General features: G+C 32.0%; 2 protein-coding genes across 4 annotated transcripts in view; both read right to left on the reverse strand.

Annotated features, from left to right (window-relative positions):
• LOC129921605 (uncharacterized) overlaps positions 1-12,159 on the reverse strand; it is a 45,429-nt gene extending 33,270 nt beyond the window's left edge. For 2 of the 3 annotated variants that reach the window (XM_056044250.1, XM_056044251.1), the window contains exons 1-5: positions 12,064-12,159; positions 9,687-9,764; positions 5,895-6,012; positions 574-687; positions 67-404 (exon numbers count right to left, since the gene is read on the reverse strand). In XM_056044250.1, the coding sequence (XP_055900225.1) occupies positions 67-404; positions 574-687; positions 5,895-6,012; positions 9,687-9,764; positions 12,064-12,144 (729 nt within the window). In that variant the 5' untranslated portion in view covers positions 12,145-12,159. The remainder of the gene's footprint in view (positions 1-66; positions 405-573; positions 688-5,894; positions 6,013-9,686; positions 9,765-12,063) is intronic. The other variant, XM_056044252.1, reaches the window with a different exon arrangement.
• The window catches only part of LOC106066567 (opioid growth factor receptor-like protein 1), a 95,459-nt gene extending 76,663 nt beyond the window's left edge, over positions 1-18,796 (reverse strand). The window contains exon 1 of the mRNA XM_056044256.1: positions 18,487-18,796. Coding sequence (XP_055900231.1) covers positions 18,487-18,585 — 99 coding nt within the window. The 5' untranslated portion in view covers positions 18,586-18,796. The remainder of the gene's footprint in view (positions 1-18,486) is intronic.
• Between the last annotated feature and the right edge of the window lie 1,243 nt (positions 18,797-20,039).

Consider the following 20,039-nt stretch of genomic DNA (forward strand, 5'->3'; position numbering starts at 1 on the left):
CGCGCTATTTTGTCCACGCTATTTTGACGGGTCACCATTTCTAGACAACAAATTACATTTTTTTACCTCCTGTTCTTTGTCTATTTCTTGTTTTTTCTTTAATTCTTTAGAAACATTATGACATTGATCTTGTAGATTGGACATAAATCTACTTGCAGCCTCAAGTTCTGTCATGAATTCTTCTTGAAATTCAAAAAAATGTTCATTTAACTTTTCTTGTGTTCCATTGAATTTTGACTTAGTTTCTTTCGCACAACTATTTAAATGCATGTCTAAAGTATCCTCAAGTCTTGTATGCATTTTTTGTAGATCTTTCAGTTTTTGATGTAGTTTTCTTATTTTTTTACTTTGCAAAGTGAAATTAGAATTCATTTCATTGACTTTCTCTGTCATTCTCAGCAATTCTGATTCCAAAAAAAGTTTTTAAAAAATAATTATCAGTTTTAAAATATTATTTTTTTCCACAAAGCAATGGCTTTAAAATAATATACTTATTAAACTAATAACAAATTTTTGTAACATACGATTGAATAAAGACTAAATATAATTGTATCTATATGTAATTTTTTAAACCTTTAGAAACCAGTGTTGAAATTTCCTCAGCTGTTTTCAAAGATTTAGCATCTCTATCAACTTCAACTTGTTCTGAGATTGAAGACTGTCCATGCAATTCTTTGAATTCATTACCTTAAAATAAGCAAAACAATTATTTTGTAAAACAAGTAGTTTATATGGCCAGTCTTATGCAAAGGCAAACTAGGCCGCCATCTAGGGCCTCCAACTGGAGGGGGCCTCGCGCAGGACTCAAAACAATTTTTACAAAGCTTTTATCAATTCACTCTGTCTGTCTGGTAAAAAGTTTATTTCTCCCACACCCTATTTCGGATCCACCTGAAATTTTGCAGAATTATTTCTTTTACCTGACAACACAAGAATCGATTAAAAAGAACTAAACAATTAATTTACTAACTATTGGTAATTATTTATTTTGTTTCTTATCTTGAACAAAGGAAAGAAATCGTACTAGACAGTGTTAGATAGCTAGTTTAGTTAGTTGGGTTGCGCACTTTATTATACTGACGGTGAACATACATTTTATAGTGACGACATAGACTTTGGGTTAGAGATTAGAATAGATTTTTATTAATCAGTTACTGCTAGACTCTTGAGGGGATAATATCGTTATTAGTGACAGACTAGACTGTGGCCTATTCTATATTAAACGTTATTGAATTTTCATCTTGAGTGAACTTAGTCATTGTGTCTGTGTTCCTGTTTAGTACCTGTTCATTCTTGTGGCGGATGTCATAATAAAGAAACTCGCAGTTGTAATACACTTAACAAGGTACGCACGCACTTAGTATGAAATACTTCAACTACATCTGATTTACACATGCATCCATTACAATTAGCCCTCTTGTATAGGCGATAGTCCTGAGTGAACCCGTTTTTTTTATGCGAACACGATAACATTGACCCAAATGCCCCCTTCTCCCCTCCCCCTCCTTTTTCCAACTGGTCCAGACAAGTGCTAGCGCATTGAGAAAGCTAAAAGCATGATATTGGGCTAAACAAAAACAATTTCTAATTACATGACTGATTCAAATAAATTGTTACAATTACATTTAATATAGTCCCTAAGCATTTTTAGCGGCTCCCGAAAGAAGAAAAGACGCTATTAGTTTTGTGTGGAATGTCTGTCCATCCGTCCGTTCCGTTTAGATCTCGTAAAATAGAAAATCTGACATCATAATAAATATTTTAGACCATTCAAAGTTCTGATGCTACTTTTTTCTTTTCTGAAAGCAAAAAATATAATTTTTTAAATCGCTTATGCAAGCAGTTTTTGTCATAAAACACAACACCTTTACAACTATTCACTATTAATAGTAACAAACACGGTAGAGGAGATGGCAATTTACTATATTTTAACACATTTATGCAAACGGTTTTAGATTTTTTATCCAAAAAAAATTTTGTTTCCATTTGTATTGTTAAATAAGTTCTGTCATACTAACTACTACATTTACACACAAAAATGTTTAAAAGAGAAAAAACATCTATTTAGTATGCATATAAGCTGGACATAATTTAAAACAACAATTAATAAGTAGTTTTTCATACAACACGTTAACTGCAGCTCTGTATAGTAGCTATACTACAATTAATTAAAGGGAAAAAATTTTCTTGAGGATTTAAATAAGAGATTGACCCTTTACAAAACAATTAGATCAATTAGATATTCATTATAAGACATCAGGTGCACATCGAACTTTCCATTCACTTTCACCTATCTTTTGTTTGCTTCTCAGTCATTTCTCTTTGATAGAATTTATTTCTGATATTCTTTCTCAAAATATTGAAACCTGCATTTTTACCTGCCGTTCTTTTGGATACATCAGCTGTATGGATAAGGGGGAACTGCTGTGAGGTCGATATCGCTCCGACCATAGTATGCCAAGCATTTATCTCATTTCCATGCGTTGATCCATAGTCGCTTCGCGACTGAAGAAGGCGATATATTGGTAATTAATTATTTTGTTTTATTTTTAATAGGGGAATTAACTTCTACATTATTTAGATATATTGTTGTCAACAAGGGAAATTAATCTTTCACAGATATCGCTAAATGTGTAGGTTTAAGTTTCCTTAAATAATTGTTAACGCTATTTCTCCTACACACATTCTCCAATCAAGTTGATACTTTAAACAATTACTTTTTGTTCCTAACAAAACATGAAGCAATATATAAATTAACCAATTAGTCAATTAATTATTGGTAATAAATGTATCTAGTTTGATATAGAATACATGAAATAGCTACTACATTATTGAGATATATAGTTGTAAGTGCAGAGTTCTCCCCATTAGATAAGCTTTGTTGTTGTTTTTCAAATATTTTTTTAAATATTTTGCTTGTTATTCATTTTGCCTTGGGCCTCCAATTATCTAAGGCCAGCCTTGCTGTTAACTAAATAAATCTATCTGCCAAAGTCTCTTTCATCTCCTCCATATCTCTCTCTCTCTCTCTCTCTCTCTCTCTCTCTCTCTCTCTTTGCTCTCTGACATTTTGTCTCTTTCCCGCCGTTTATTTGTGACAATCCATTTCCCGCTTTCATAAAAAACATTCCATAGTATAAAATACAACATGAATACATATAGCGAACTATGATGTCAGTCTATCGCTACATAAATAAATTACTGTTACACATACTTGCTTCTCTCTCTTTTCCCTCCCCTCAGACATACAGACAGACAGACAGACAGATAGATAGATAAGATATGTGAGCAGGTCAAGACATGTGCTGAGTGAGAGACCTTTTTATCTGCTCAACATTTATTCATTATTTACAGTAGGCCGATGATAGCTCTACTGGGTGGGCCCAATCTGTGCACCTCAGTCTGGGACCAAGGGGCTAGAGTCGCCTAACCAACCGGACAGCTTAATTAAACTAAACTAATCCAGTTAACTAAAAGAACAGACTAAAAACAAAACAACCAATTAATTTATAAAATGAACTTATATACACTTTATTTACAACAAAGCAATTAAAATATAGGTGCATACGAAAATAAACTTTACGGAAACAACTAAGCCAAAACAACTAAATAAACAAAAACTAGACAACTAATCAATCCTACTTAATCTATACTATTAGAACTAAAAACACTTTCCAACAAACCGAACTCAAATAAAACCACTAGTTACCCCGATTCACAATAATCCACCAAAAAACCTTACAAAACAATAAACTATTGTAACTGACTTTTTCTAATCTAAACCTCACAACTACTAGATCAACAGTGCAAAAATTATGCAACAGCTAGTTTGACAGATATTTGGCAGTAAGGCAGACAGTAAGGCAGCCACACAATTATGCAGCAGTTTGGCAGGAATTATAGCCTGCAATCATACAAAAATAAAACATAAGACAATAATAAAATAATAATGAACTAGACTTAGACCTAGTCTAGAACACACAAAACAATACATTCAATTGACTTAATACAGGCATGACGTAATTACAATTACCTGCATGTAGCTAATAAAAGCAATACATGAGTTAAAGTCTAAGCCACAACCGACACAGGTCAGGCTAGACTACAACAAACATAAGCTGGATCTAGATGAGACTCAACAAAGCCGCCATGATAGCGATGCTTAGGGTACAGCCATCTTTTACACTAAAATTAGGACAACCTGCCATCTTAATAGAGGTTATCCTAACAATAAAATATTAATAAAAATACATAAGAAACATAAGATAATAAAATATTGACACATTGGCATAGTATAGAACAAAAGTAATAAGGGGATTATTAAGGATGGCTAAAAGGGGGGGGGGTGACGCTACACAAGTCTATGGAACTTCGGTTCCACCATAGACCACAATGGCTAATTACTTAGTCAGTGATGTCACTCCACTAATCAGTCTACATCTAGACTACATAGTAGATGTAGGAACAATTAATATAAATCTAACTAAAGAAAGTAAAAATAAAAACATTTTCCAACTTACAGGCAGTCCTAGCTGAAATTACACTACATAAACTAATTAAGTCTACAGCACTGACCACTGGCCAAGACAAAAAGAGCTTAACGTGGTTCCGGAGCTAGCTATAACTGGTCAGCGCGAACGTATCGGAGAGCATGATGTCACGCTAATTTCCTAACACTTAACTGGACTACCGATTTCCCTAATTTGTACCTAGCCGTACACAGCAATAAAATCTAGCAAATTATTGACCAAACGGACTGTACAACATTATACATCAAGGTAAACTGCAGAAAAAAGAGAATCTTAAAAATTAAATTTTACCAAAATACAAAAAGGAAGATAAAAGTTATTATATATTTAAACTCTGATATTCTATAGGTACCTTATATGTACTTACGCTAAAACTCGAAATAAAAAAAATAACTACTAATCCAACATTAGCGCTAAAGACAAAAATAAGTACAACTAATCAGGGACAAAAATAGGAAAAGGTGTCTACAACTCTAACACTAGTTAACAATTTTAAAAACTACTTTTCCTCTGCGGGTAAAACACAAAACAACAGAAAATGACTAAAGCTAGAAGAAAGTTATAAATAGCAGAAACTACAAAATACTCAGCACTGACCTATGTAAACTAAAAAGACACTAAATTACATATTTCTAGCACTGGCCTATATAATTTAACAAATTAAAATACAGATTAAAATCGATAAAACAAATTAGATCTAGGAGCGCCAGCTCACAGATAGATAGATAGATAGATAGATAGATAGATAGATAGATAGATAGATAGATAGATAGATAGATAGATAGATAGATAGATAGATAGATAGATAGATAGATAGATAGATAGATAGATAGATAGATAGATAGATAGATAGATAGATAGATAGATAGATAGATAGATACATACATACATACATACATACATACATACATACATACATACATACATACATGGGCGTAGCCAGGGGGGGGGGGGTTTGGGGTTCAATTCAGTTTTGAGTTTAATCCCCATTCATCTGGGTTTGAATCTAAAAATACTTCTTCAAGATGAAAACAAAAGTAAATTATGCACTTAAAATGTTATGAGCATAGGTAAATGGGTTTTGACTCAGTTTTAAGTTTTAACCCCTTTCAGCGGGGTTTGAAGGAAAAAAATACCTCTTTAATATTAAAAACATAGCAAATTATACACTGAAAATTCTATGAGTGTAGTCAAATAGGTTTTGAGTTTAAAATCCCCTCCAGTGGAGTTTGAATCTAAAAAAAATATAACTCTTCAATATAAAAAAAAAGCAAATCAAGCACTCAAAATGCTATGAGAGACTCGGAAAAATCCTGGTTACGCCCATGGATAGATAGATAGATACTAAATAGTCTTGTAACTTACTTGTTACAGATGCACAACGTTGTAAAATATCTGAGATTTTATCTGTAATATATTTTTGCATTTCCATAAAAGATGATGTTTCTTTTTCTTCAATCCACAATTCACCTTTTACCTGTACCTACAAAAATTAATGTAAAAAAAATAAAAAAATTAGAGTTTAATGTTAGTTTTATCCTGCTTGTAGTGATAGGCAAAAGTTAACTAAAAAATGCTAACTTTCAGTTTAACTAAAAAAAAAATTAGTTAAGGCCAAAGTTTAATTTTTTTAAAAAGTTTAGTTAAAATCCTAGTTTAATTTTTTTTTTTTTTTTAGTTTTTTTTTTTAGTTACAAACTAAAAAGTTTAATTACAAATTTTACAAACTTTTTTAACATACATACCAATAAATATTTAGATCTATGTAATTTGGAGAATATATATAATGAATAATAGAGAGGAGAATAAACTAGAGGGTGCACAGGTCACTAGAAAGCCTTTTGACCTTTACCCTATAATGTCCGCTATTCCCGCCAATTCAAGGTATTTGAAAGGCGAGAAAAATAAACGTGTTCATTATATTTCTAGCAAGTTTCGCTGCTTGATAAATCCTGATAATTCCTTGCTTCTATAGATCTACATTTTGCTGCTTTTTTATTAAACACCAGTGTGTTCCTGTATAGCTGCAGGCAAAGAATTTAGCTTTACTATAGAATAGATCTAAAAGAAATGTCGACTCTTTTTATTTTAAAACTTTTTACTAGATCTAGAGTTATAGTCTAGTGACGACTAGTCTATTACTAGTATTAGCCTATTACTACTTACTACTATTAGATCTATAGTCATAACAGTCTATATTTAATTATTTTAGTCATAAGTAGAGTCTAACTCTTAGTAGTCTTAGTCTTAGATCTAGATCTAGATGTAAATTTAAAATTATAAGTCAATAATATAGATCTATTAATTGAAATCTATATTACTTTACACTTTACTTTATTAGACTAGATCTATTTATGTACTTCGATTTTGGTTGTTATAACCATTTTAAGTGTCAACATAATATTTTGTCGAAAAAAACTCAAACTTGTCATTCCACATTTACCAAAAAATCAAGGTTAAAATAGAATAAACAAATGACACTTAATCATGCATTTCTGTTCAAATTTCATTTAAATATCTCAATTGGTTAAAGAGTTATAACCAATATAAATTTTGGTCATTTTTTTAAATTGTCGTTCCACGTTAACAAAGAAAATTTTTTTTTTCTTAAACTTCTTTCTCAGGGTTTTAATAGAAAAAACAAATAACACATATTCATGCATTTCTGTTGAAAATTTCATTTGCATATCTCTATTGGTTAAAAAGTTATAACCATTTGAGTGTCAACATTTGTTGTTTTTTTGTCGTTTTCAAAATGTCGACACGCATTTAAGAAATTTAAAAAAAAAAATTTCAACTTCTATCTCAGAGTCATAAAGAAGAAATAAATAACACATAATCATGCATTTCTGTTGAAAATTTCATTCAATTATCTCTATTGGTTTAAAAGTTATGACCATTTATGTGTGAATATGTATTCTGTTTCTGTCGTTTTTCAACACCTACCCCTACATCAAGGGCTTAACACAAAAAAGTGTTAATAGATATCCCAGATTTAATATTGTCGATAATTATCAGAACATAATTGTGCATTTCTATGGAAAATTTCATTACATTATCTTTAAGCATTAAAAAGTTATAGCAGTTTAAAAGTATAAGCTCCTCCTTTCGGTCACAATTTTTTGGGTATTTTAATTATAGGCTAATTTTCTGACACTAAAATGGTCATAACTTATGTTCTAATTAACCTAGAAACTCCATTCAAAAAGATCTTTCTAACTATACTAGTTTCATTTAGATTCATTAAAGTTGAAATTTTTATCAAAGTACCTAATCTATTAGTTTAGAGATTCTACTATTCTAGAATTAGAGTCTAGATTAGATCTAGATTACTTATTATACTAAGACCTAAGATGCATAGATGATAGATCTATAATGACTTTAATACTAATAATAGTCTTCACTATACTAGATCTAATACTAAATTAACTAAATCTAGACTAGATCTACATATACTTCTATTATAATTATACTTATATCTACTATCTAGATCTATTAGATCTAGTATTATCTACTAGAGTATATATATCTAAATACCCATATCTAATTATAATCATAATTATAATAATCTAAAATCTCTAGATCTAGAGTTACTAAGATATCTACTAGACTAGACGCTATCTAGATTTTAGATCTAGTATTTCGTAGATGTTTATAAATGTTTATTACATTTTGCTAAAGAGATTGGTTGTGCTTTATACTAGAGGGTCTATATATTTTTCATGTTTGGCTGATTCGTCCTTAAAAAATATCAAAATAGTTAGTAAAAGTTTAACTAAAGTTTCTTAGTTTAGTTTAACTAATTTTTTCAATTTGTGATTAACTAAAAGTTTAATTACTTTTTGTTAGTTCAAACTTAGTTTTAGTTTAACTAAAAAAAATTAGTTTAGTTCCCATCACTAATTGGCGGCGGCTTAGTAGTAATTCTACTTTATATATTGGAAATGGGATATAGTGGTCAAGGTGTTTGCTGCTGAACACTGAATCTTGGCTTCTAAGATTAGTGGAAAGTAAGATTTTTGTTAATAATTATAGGATTTTTTGTTCACCTCTAGGAAGCAGTCGGTTTTCTTTATCTTATCTTATATAATACAGACGTTACTTCAAAAAAGAAGATGATTACGTCCTACGCGTTATGCATTTAGTCATGCATATTAACCAATGACTTAAATTCTGCCAAGTCACTGGTTTTCCTGGCTAGCTCCTTCTACAGTTGGAAATGTTTTCCCGCTTTAGCCCTAAACCGCTGTAGAACGTTTCTAAAATCCCCTATTCAATATACTTGCTTTGAACTTTTTAAACAGAAGATTTCTTCTAGTCTTGTTGCAAGCGTGATTACAAATCATTTTGGAGATTACTGATTCTACTTTTAATAAAATAGGAAAGATTCCCGCCAATTCAAAGTATTTGAAAGGCGAGAAAAATAAACGTGTTCTTTATATTTCTACTACTAGCAAGTTTCGCTGCTTGATAAATCCTGATAAATCCTTGCTTGTTTAGATCTACATTTTGCTGATTTTTATTAAACACCAGTGTGTTCCTGTATAGCTGCAGGCAAAGAATTTTACTTTACTATAGATCTAAAAGTCAGTCTAGTGTTAGACTTTAATTAAGGCTTTAGACTTTAGATCTACGAATCATCTACTAATACTACTTATAATAACTATGTCTTAACTAATAGTAATATTCTAAATAGTTAGTTATACACGTAAATATATTGAATTTTATAGACATAAACAAAGATCTAGACTAGAATTAGATCTAGATCTAGTCCAGGTCTATATTTTGAATAAACCATTGACCATTTGATTTGATTGTCATTGTAAATTAGCTTTCACTTTAGACTTAACTTAGGCATAGTAAACCTTAAAATATATTTAGATTAGACTAGACCTTTAAAAACTAAAATCAACAACAGTCATCATGAAATTTCTCTGGCTATTTATCCTAATAATTACTAAATACACACTAGCTGAACACAGAACTAGATCTACCTCAGAAAAGACTAAACTTAAAAAGGAAACAACAGTCATAATCAATCATCACACTTTAGATCAATGCTACTTCAAAAATAATCTAACATACACATCCATAACATTAAAGGAAATTACTCATCACAAATAGAAGTTCTCAATCAGACACAGCAGAAATAAATACCTTACTATCACTGTTAATATTAATAGCAGGAGATGTAGAATCTAATCCAGGGCCTAGATCTAAAGATAGATGCAACATCTGCAAAAAAGTATGCACCATGAAACAGAAAGCCATTCAATGTGACACCTGTGATGAATGGTACCATGCGTCATGTCTCCATATGAATACACCTGTGTATTATGCCTTAGGCAACAAAGGCGCATCATGGCACTGTGTACCGTGTGGGTTACCTCAATTTACATCAGGACTGTTTGATTCCTTTGATGCGGACACTTCTAACCCATACAACATCCTAAACACCATCCCAAACCAAACTCACCAACCACTAGCCAGATCCACTCCTGTTAAACCTAAATCTACTAAAATTAATACAACAGCCTCACTAAACAAATCTACTAAAGAAATATGGCAATACCAAAATACCTTAAAACCTTAGTAATAAACTTTCAAAGCATTAGGAACAAAAAAGGAGACTTTGAAATTTTATTAGAATGAGAAACCAGACATAATTGCAGGAACAGAAACTTGGCTACACCCAGAAATTTATAATGCAGAAATTTTCAATAGTAATTATGAAATTTTTAGAAAAGATAGGGCTGATAATCATGGAGGAGCTCTTTTAGCAATAAAAAACCTTAACTGCAGAAGAAATTACCTTACCTAACTCAAAAAATATAGAATCAACATTTTGTAAAATTAATACCACCTCAATTTCAACATCCCTAATAATAGGCAGTATTTACAGACCACCAAATTCTACTTTAGAATACATGCGATAACTATGTAATCAGCTTACTACACTTAAAGAGACAAATAAAAATGCAGTTTTTTGGATTATGGGTGATTTCAACCTACCTGATATAAATTGGAAAACACTAACCATAGATAAACACCAAAACCTTAAGGACATAAATGAGCTTTTCATAGAAACTTTACACAACATAAGTTTAGTTCAAATCATTAAAAAAGCCAACTAGATTAAACAACACATTAGATCTCTTCTTAACCAACAGACCTGGATTAGTAGTTGATTATGATATTATCCCTGGTCTACCAGACCATGAGATCATAAAAATGCACAATGAGATAAAAGCAGTAGCCAATACAAAACCCAAAAGAAAAATCTTACTCTGGAATAAATGCAACCTAACACAACCACACCAGGCTGCATTAAACTTTCAACAAACGTTCTTATTAGAAAAAGACATTAACCAACCAGTCGAAGACCTCTGGAATTTCATTAAAAACCATCTTAAAAGCATTATAGAAAATCATATACCAACTAAATGCACATCAAACAAAATAAATAAATGCTGGTTACTAATAGACTAAAGAAGCTTTGTAAACAGAAGGAAAACATAATATATAGAAAATTTAAAGAAACTAAGGCAGAAAGAGTTAAAAAAAAGTATATAAAAATTAAACACCTAACCCAAAAAGTAAGCAGACAGCTGCAGAGTGAATACATAAACAATGTAATATCTAAAGATAACAACAAAAACCTATGGTCATACATTAAGTCTAAGAAAATGGAAACAACAGGCATAGCACCATTAAAAGATGAACATAACATAAATACATAATGATAATGGAACTAAAGCAAACATCCTAAACAAATACTTTGCATCAGCATTCTCAGCCTCAGGAGACAAAGACATATTACTTAATTTGAACCAAGTAGACAGCATCTATAGAAGATATAGTAGTAGAAGAAAATGGAATCCAAAAACTATTAGCCAACACCAAACCAAATAAAGCGTCTGGACCTGATGGTATTCCAGCTAAATTACTCAAAGAACTAAGCAGGCTCTGAGTGAGAGGACCTATTCTCTGCTCAACATTAGATTATTTAACAGTAGGCAGATGATAGCACTACTGGATGGGTTTCATCTGTGACACCTCAGTCTACGACCAAGGGGCTAGAGTCTCCTAAGTAACCAGTCAACTAGACTAAACTAAATGGAAGCACCAACGAAACTTTAGTTTAGGATAAATAAACAAAACGAAACTTTATTTACATATACAAAAATAAATCAATAATAAAATAATATATACACTAAAACCCAAACAACCAATACTAATACTAATCCGACCCTAATTGAACTATACTTTGCTATTACAAACACTAACAATTAACCAAACTAAACCAACTAACACAAACTGATCAAACTATTCAAACCAACTACCTAACTAAATCACTACAACTACTACACTAGACTGACTAGACCTAGATCTATTCTAGTATGATCTACATAAATGTCACAAACACACTACAATAAACTAGTCTAGAGATATTAAGATCTAGATCTACAATATCCTACTATTAAAACCAACCCATAACACTAACACTAAAACAAGAACACCTTAGCCTTAGTACCTTACAGTTCAGGGTTTCTGCACCAAAGTCAATATGAAATTCAAGGAGTTTTCCAAGAGAAATTTTAAAATTCCAGGACATTTAATTCGCGCAAAAATATTGCATAACAATTGTCAAAGTTGATTATTATTATTGCTCATTAATCTTCGGACTCGAAGACAAGCCTTATTATGTGTGTATATATATATATATACATATATATATATATGTAAGTTATCTTTTAATCTAGTAACAACTTGACTGTCATCCCAAAACCTCAAACAAACATTTTTCTTTTCAAAGATTTATTAAGAACATTACAAATGTTTGCTATTCCATTTTTTAAAAAATAAGAAACATTCTTAGATGTGCCTTCTCTGTGGTGGAAATGTAGGCTATTAACTGTGCTTAAATCCTCCTCATAAACAGAGCCTGTAACATACAGGCCTATTTGTGTGTTTAGTTGGCATTTGCTTACTAAATAATGGCTTTTGGATTTTTTTTAATTTTTTTTTTTTTGGGGGGGGGGGGGAGGTATGAGACCTATTAGTGTTTTTTTTTCCAAGCACAATTTCTTTTCAACTATGTAGTTTCCCATAACTTTTAAGGACTTTCACAGCTGTGTGCGAAATATTTTCCTTGTATCTACAGTAGGTCTAGATCTAAGTCACAAAATTCGCGGACTTTTCACGGCTGTAAGTGAATTATCTTCACTAGATTCTATGATTTAATAAATTTAGAGTCTAGATCTAAATTTAAGACACTAAAATTCGCGACTTTTTAGGCTGTGTCACAATGTGAGAATTATCTTCACCTATCTTCTGTAAATCTAGACTCTAGATTTAAGTCACTAAATCCGCGGATTTTTCGCGGCTGTGTGACAATTATCTTCCCTGAAACTATCGTAAATCAAGACTTTAGATCTAAGTCGCAAAATTTCGCGGACTTTTCACGGATGTGTGACAATTATCTTCCCTTAATCTACCGTAAATCTAGACTCTAGATCTAAGTCACTAAAATTCGCGGACTTTTCACAGCTATGTGACAATTATCTTCACCGAATCTACCGTAAATCCAGACTCTAGATCTAATTTAAGTCACTAAATTTGCGAGTTTTTCTAGGCTTCACTACATTCTAGAGCTAGTGATTTAGCGTAAATCTAGAATGTAGCATATTTCTAGAATAATCTAGACATTAGATGTATTGAGATCATTAAATTGACTAAAATTCACGAAGTTTTCAAGTTAGGTGTGAATTATCTTCACTAGATCTAAATCTAGATACTATTTCTAGCTAGAGTCTAGATGAAAAAAAAATCTGTTACAACAAGATTTTAGGTGAGGGAGGGCCCTTCAGAAAAATAATCATTATAATGCCAGGTGAAATGCCCTTGCTGTTAGCCAAGGCCATCTTCAATCACGAGAACACGCTTCACAAGTGGGTGAAAGGCGGTGTACTCGAGACGCGTCACCTTTTTTATTTTTTTTCTGAAATTCCAGGAGATTCAAGGACATCCTGGAATTTCAGGAGGCCGCGGACACCCTGCGTAAGTTACTATTCACTAAGAAGAACAGAAACAGACTATAGTGTGTATTAGGTCTAGAAAACTCTAAGCAGGACTGATGGACTCCGCCATCTTTAAATTAACATGCTCAAAACATAAACTGCCAACTAGAAAATAAAACTAAATTAAAATATATCTCTAGCCCTAGCATATGATGATATTTACACACTGTGACACAGTGTCACTGAGTGTGCCATAGAGTATTTAAATGTTTGGAAACACTTTGGCACGATCTTTTGTTTTTTATTTATAGTTCAGTAATGGCAATACCTAGAAAAAAAAAGAAAGTACCCAGAAAATCTTCAACTTTTAATCTATAATAATAAGTCTGTTGCAAGTCTCTGCATTGGATTTTTCATATTGAAATTCATGTAAACTTACTGTAGGGTCGTCAACATTTGAAATTACTTTTTGTCGAGCTGCAACAAATGAATACACTGAGAAGAATTTGTAAACACGTTAATTAAAATCTTTTTAAAATTAATTTTAATTTAAGATTCCTAACTAAAGTCATTTTTAACATTTACTTCAGCATCTATTATTTCTTTTTATTCAGTCTAGAGTATAAATATGGTTGCCTAGAGTGCCTAGACTTGTAGTATTTTAGGTGATATCAATGCCCCCTCCCCCTTATAAAAATACATGTTGTTTTTTTTTTTGTTTTTTTTTTTGCTTGATGCAGGAGATGTTTAATATTTAAAATTCTATTATAAATATTTTGGTATTTTTATTAATTTGATTTCAAAGAAATAAAACAATAACAACACAATGTTTTTTTAAACATATATATATATTTAAATTTATATATATATATACAAATATACAGCCAATATTTACAATTGATCTTTACAATTTTACAAAAAAACATCTACATATTTATATACATATTTAGCCTTTAAGTATTTATTTAGCTGCAAAGGAAATGTTTGTTTTAAACATATTTACATTTAGATATTTACATATATACATTTTATACACATACTACATACACTAATACAGACATACAGCAGATGTTAACTCATTTTATACAATTAAAATTTGCATATTTGCACAAAGTCATGGAAACCGCCCAATGTCAAGATTATTGATCTGGGCAACATAATTGACACACAAAAGAAAGATCTTCAAGTTCTTCAGTTGTCAAATTATTTGACATGTGAGTGCATTCCACATGAAGCCACCGATCACATATTTCACACAGGATCTAAATATTTCCACCTTTTTTGCCACAATCTGAGCAAGTATCTTTTGTGGTTTGATTTATTACTTGGTCAGCACCATCAACACCTGCAGCCAGCTCTTTTTCCATCTCTCCCTTCTTAATGATGGATTGTCATCGCTGTCTTCATCTATGTCTTTTGAAGTACTCGGTTTGTTCATTTTCTTAGCTTCTAGTTTCTTCCTTTCTATGACTTGCTTGTGCATTTGTTTTTCTACTTTTTCCTTGTCCTTCACAACTTTGTTAGTTGCCTTTTCTTAGAGACATTTCATTTTTATCAATTGCCTCTATGGCAGCTTTAACAATTTCAGGCTTGTGGTGAATATATTTTCTTTTCTTCTCTGAAGCCATATAGTCTAAACACTTATAGATGATCAAGTATTGGATACGGGTATCTAGACTGTCACAGAGAAAAAAAAAGTATTATAAACAAATCAAATGAATAAAGCCATTAGATCAAACTTAGTCATAGTTAGCTCTACTCTTATATTTTACTACTGTTTCCATTTGCTTCTGTATGGCATTTGTAAATAATTGTAATCACCCCCCCCCTTTTATTTCTAATTCTGTTCAGTGAATAATCTGGGCTGTTTAGTGCGTGTTTTCCAACCATTTTTAAACCCTAAAACACTATAGTTAATACGTCAGGATGCTTAAAAATAGCAATCATCACTGACCTGGTTTCATTTTCCCTACGTAGGAGAAAAAAAAAAAAGTTCACGTACCTGTGGTCTTTGACCCCGTGTAACCTCGATCGCCTGGATGGCAACGAATAGCAGACGTGCAGGAAAGAAACAGAAATGATGCATGCGCATTACCAATGTAGTAGTTTTCCATTTCCTTTTACACTGGTCAACTGTCCAAGAAACAGCATGGAGGACATAGCAATATATACTATCCCGCACTAACCTATATAAAAAATATGTGGTATAAAATCTGACACTAACCTATAAACTAAAATATATAAAAATAGCTCTAACCTATACAACAAAAATACATAGAAAAATAGCTCTGGGAGCGCAAGCTCACAATAATAACAGATTTCTAGAAATAAAAAAAAGTACAAGAGGAATTTAATCCATTGGCTATTACGATTCCCAAATCCCAGAAGGCCCAGAACACGGTGTTGTCGTATTATTTTTAGCACGTTTTTTCTTTCAGTTTCCATGCATGCTCTAGGTAAGGTAATGCATGCTCTTTCTTTTCATTTTGGACAATTCTGATGACATTTGTGATGTTGTTCAGTTAAGCATATTTGTAACAAAAATTTATGATACTTATAAATCTTTGAAAAACTTATCTGTTTTGTAAAAACGACAAGGTCAAACATATTCAAGGAAACAAAGTCATGTCTAGAAAATCATCAATTAAATTTTTAGTAAACTTAGTGTCTGTACTTTTGGAGAACTGTCAATGACGTGTAGATGAACTGTCAATGACTGGTAGAATTGCTTGATCTGTTACCTTGCTTGAAAGGTTTTTAGATCATCTTTTTCTGAAATATTATTGCATTATACACCAAGAGGCTCTTGGTGGAAAAATTTGGAATTCGCAGCAATGTGTGAACAAAAATAGAAAAAGAGAATTAAACAGAAGAGAATTATGTGAACTGTGTGATACCGATATCATCATTTATCGCAAGGTGCATTCTAGAGCAGAGGTTCTAAAACTTTTTCAGATCAGGGACCCTTTACAAGCTATGTTAGCGGATCCCAGACACAGCCTGATTTTTCTGCCCGAATCGCATATTTCTAAAGTCGCTGATATAATCAAAATCTACACAACCGTGTTTGCTTATTTGCTATACGCTATTCGCAATGCAATAATATCTGAAGCAATGAAGCCTTTCCATTCACGTCGTCACATTGCTAATAATCATCTTCTGACTTACATACTCTTTTCATTAGTTTTTAAAGGGCTGGCCTTTTAGTTCAGTATGATTTTGTTACAAGATGACGCCTCAGTTTAGCAGGTTTCAAACTTTCATTCCATAACGCATTAAAACCTAGGACACATTGTAGCTGATCACTATTGCCATTTGTGCGGTAGAAAACCAAATAGTAGGCCTAAATATTCAAGAGCATATTGACATAATTTTGTCGGCGGCCACTGTTACGGTATCATGTCTAGTTTATTGCCACTATTTCCATTTCACTCTTGCTCTTTCTTCAGACGTCTGCTTACGCTTCGTATAGTTATCCATAACCTAACGGTTAGATTGGCGTGCGTTAAACAATTCAACAAAAACGAAGCACCACTGTATAACGTAATAATTAATCCGACGGATGTCTCTGTGTCTTGGAGTCTAAGGTTAGTCGGTTGGATGCTTAAATGGCATGATAAAGCAGAGAAATTGAAAAAAAAAAGGACGTTGATTAGTTTGTAAAATAAGTAAATTTGCTAAATATAATTCTAGCACAATACTGTTATTAAACATTATTGTATTGATAATTCGCGTCAACAATAGTCATTGAATAATTCGCAATAGACATATTAAACAGTGTGAGGTTCAGATGATTAATATTTAAATTATCATATTGAATTAAACTGGCTTTTTAGCGAAGAAGTTAATATACTTGTATACAATATTCATCTTTCTGTGGACTCCATACGGGCATCTCGCGGTTCCCATGGTTCCGCGGACCATGTTTGAGTACCACTGTTCAGGAGGACATTTTCTCAGAAGATTTTGGAAACCGAAAAATATTGTACAAGATTTTCTAGAAGAGAAAGATGAACTGCCTGAGGAAAGAGCAGTTTGAAAATGAAAAACAAAATTGATTTAGTGTATTTAGATAATATTACTGGCCATCTCAATGACATCAAATTTAAAACTTTAGGGCAATGACTAATGTTTTCATGCTTAGTAAATGATATCAGTGAATTCAAGTTGAAGTTAAAACTATGTACATCTCAGTGAAAAAAACATTTGATTTGAGATTCGAGTTAATTCTCACAATTAAAAGAGCAAAGTAAATGTGTTGAAGATCAAGAAGACTGTCCTATTCAAGTCGAACTGTCTGTGGCGTCCCGTTACGAATTTAATAGAGGCTACTATTACAGATGTGGTAAAAGTAAAGCTAAGTAAAAAGTTTCATTAAAGCTAGTTATCTATATCTTTCCTGTACGTATTTTTATATATACAAAGCTTTATCAACTCTGTCTGTCTGTCTGTCTTTGTGGTAAAAAGTTTTTACACGTTATTTCTACGACATCCATTCTCGGATCAAGTTGAAACTTTGCACAATTATTCATTGGCATCGACAAGGCATGAATCAAAAAAAAAAAAAAAACAACTAATCAATTAATTACTGGTAATTAATTATTTTAATTGTTTGATACCAAAAAGGGAAATTAATCCTTCAGTATTCACAGGCATGGCTGAATTAGTAATTTTGGTTTTCCTATGTATAAACTCCACTTTCTATATGTCCAGTGATCATATGGCTTCGCCTAATTGTATGCCTCACGCTCAACCAGAACTCGATCTACATCTGCGGGCCGTCACGCAAGGAGAAGCTGTCAATCATATGAGGATCATGAGGATACACAAATTTTACATGCGGTAACTTAAGTAATATTACAAAGATTTTATATAGGTATATTTCTTACGAATTAGTCAAAAGAATCATCTCACTAGCAATAACTTTTTCAACTTACCAAATCAATGTCCACTAAAACATTTTCTAAACATTCTTTAATCTTCTCTAAAGTCTGTAGTTTCAGCCCAATGTTCACCAGCTCTGAATAAGGTCTCATGTTAAAGAGACCTTTTTAATATTCTTTTAATAGTAAAACTACGTAGGCCTAGAAATTAGGTTGTCCGGGAAAAAATACGAAAGTACATAGACTGTATCATATAAGATAAGATAAGACTAACGTGAGATTTAAATATCTTTCTAAACCTAGTTATAAAGGCTACTAAGATAAAGTATTTTACAAACACAATAAAATAATAGATATTTTCCTTGTACCTAGAAATTAGAACGAAAGTAATATAGGAATTTCCCTATTTTTTTTTTTTTTTGGTCATATAGGTCGTACTGTTTAACATGTCAACCACACACATAGAAAGATGTCAACACACACTTCTGTTTTTAGGTTGATTTATTGCTTTACTAGCCACATATTACCGGCGGCCCGCGGGTATTGCGTATCATCGATATAGTGATATAGTGCTTTAGAAACACAAATTAATACTGTTATAAGAATAGCGAGTACGTGAATGTAAAATATTATAAATGGAGCTTTTAAAATAGCTAATGGAACTAAATCCATTTTTTGACATGTTTACTGAATGTAAACTGAATGTTCCGTGACTGAATCCGTCAGTGACCGTCTTAACAACAATTTGGTTATTGCAAGTGTTCTGGTTCTCCTTGTAATTAATAGTTACTTTCCAACTCCAGCCTAGCAGAAGTTATTATCTAGTTTGTCGATTTTTCATGCAAAATATTTCTGAATCATTAATTACGTTATTAACCTTAAAAGGCAAAATCTTTCATGAATAACAATTTACTGTATGTAATTAGTGAAAGGCCAATAGTACAGTATCTACGTAAGGTTCTATGTTTAGTATAAAAAAATAAAGCCTATGTTGTCAGAGGTGGACAAAACCATTAGCGTGATGTGGTAGGCTGTGGTATAAACCTCTATAGCAGTGATGCCCAAAATACGGCCCGCGGGCCATAACCGGCCCGCGACGTAGTTTTATCCGGCCCGCCGAAATGTCGACACAAAGTGTAGAAAATCCATTGTCCAAAAAAAAAAAAAAGTTTAAAAAATATCTTTCCCTACGTTAGAGTAAATGGATTGGTACCGATAGTAAGCCCATATATTTGTTTTATAAAGAAAGTGTGGCTCCCTTTAAAAAACATTACATAACAGCTTTAGGAAATCAAACAAATAAATAAATAAGGTGGCATTCATGGTTTGAGACACCATTGTTAGATTACACCTGGTGGAGGATTGAAGAGAATATTGACCTAAAATGAGAAGAAAAATGAGTCGGCTGTATGTCTATTTTCTGTTGCAACTGACGAGTCTACCGACATATCTGATACCGCTCAAACTTTTGGTACTTGTTCGCGATAAAAACAACAGTTTTGAAATCAGAAAAGAAGAAGTTATTTGGAACATGCATGGGATCGCCAGCGGCGAAACACTGACAAAAAAGTTTCAACCATCACAGAGAATTTTTTTCCTCTGGAGAA

This window comes from Biomphalaria glabrata, chromosome 10, assembly GCF_947242115.1.
Source record: "Biomphalaria glabrata chromosome 10, xgBioGlab47.1, whole genome shotgun sequence".
NCBI lineage: Eukaryota > Metazoa > Mollusca > Gastropoda > Planorbidae > Biomphalaria > Biomphalaria glabrata.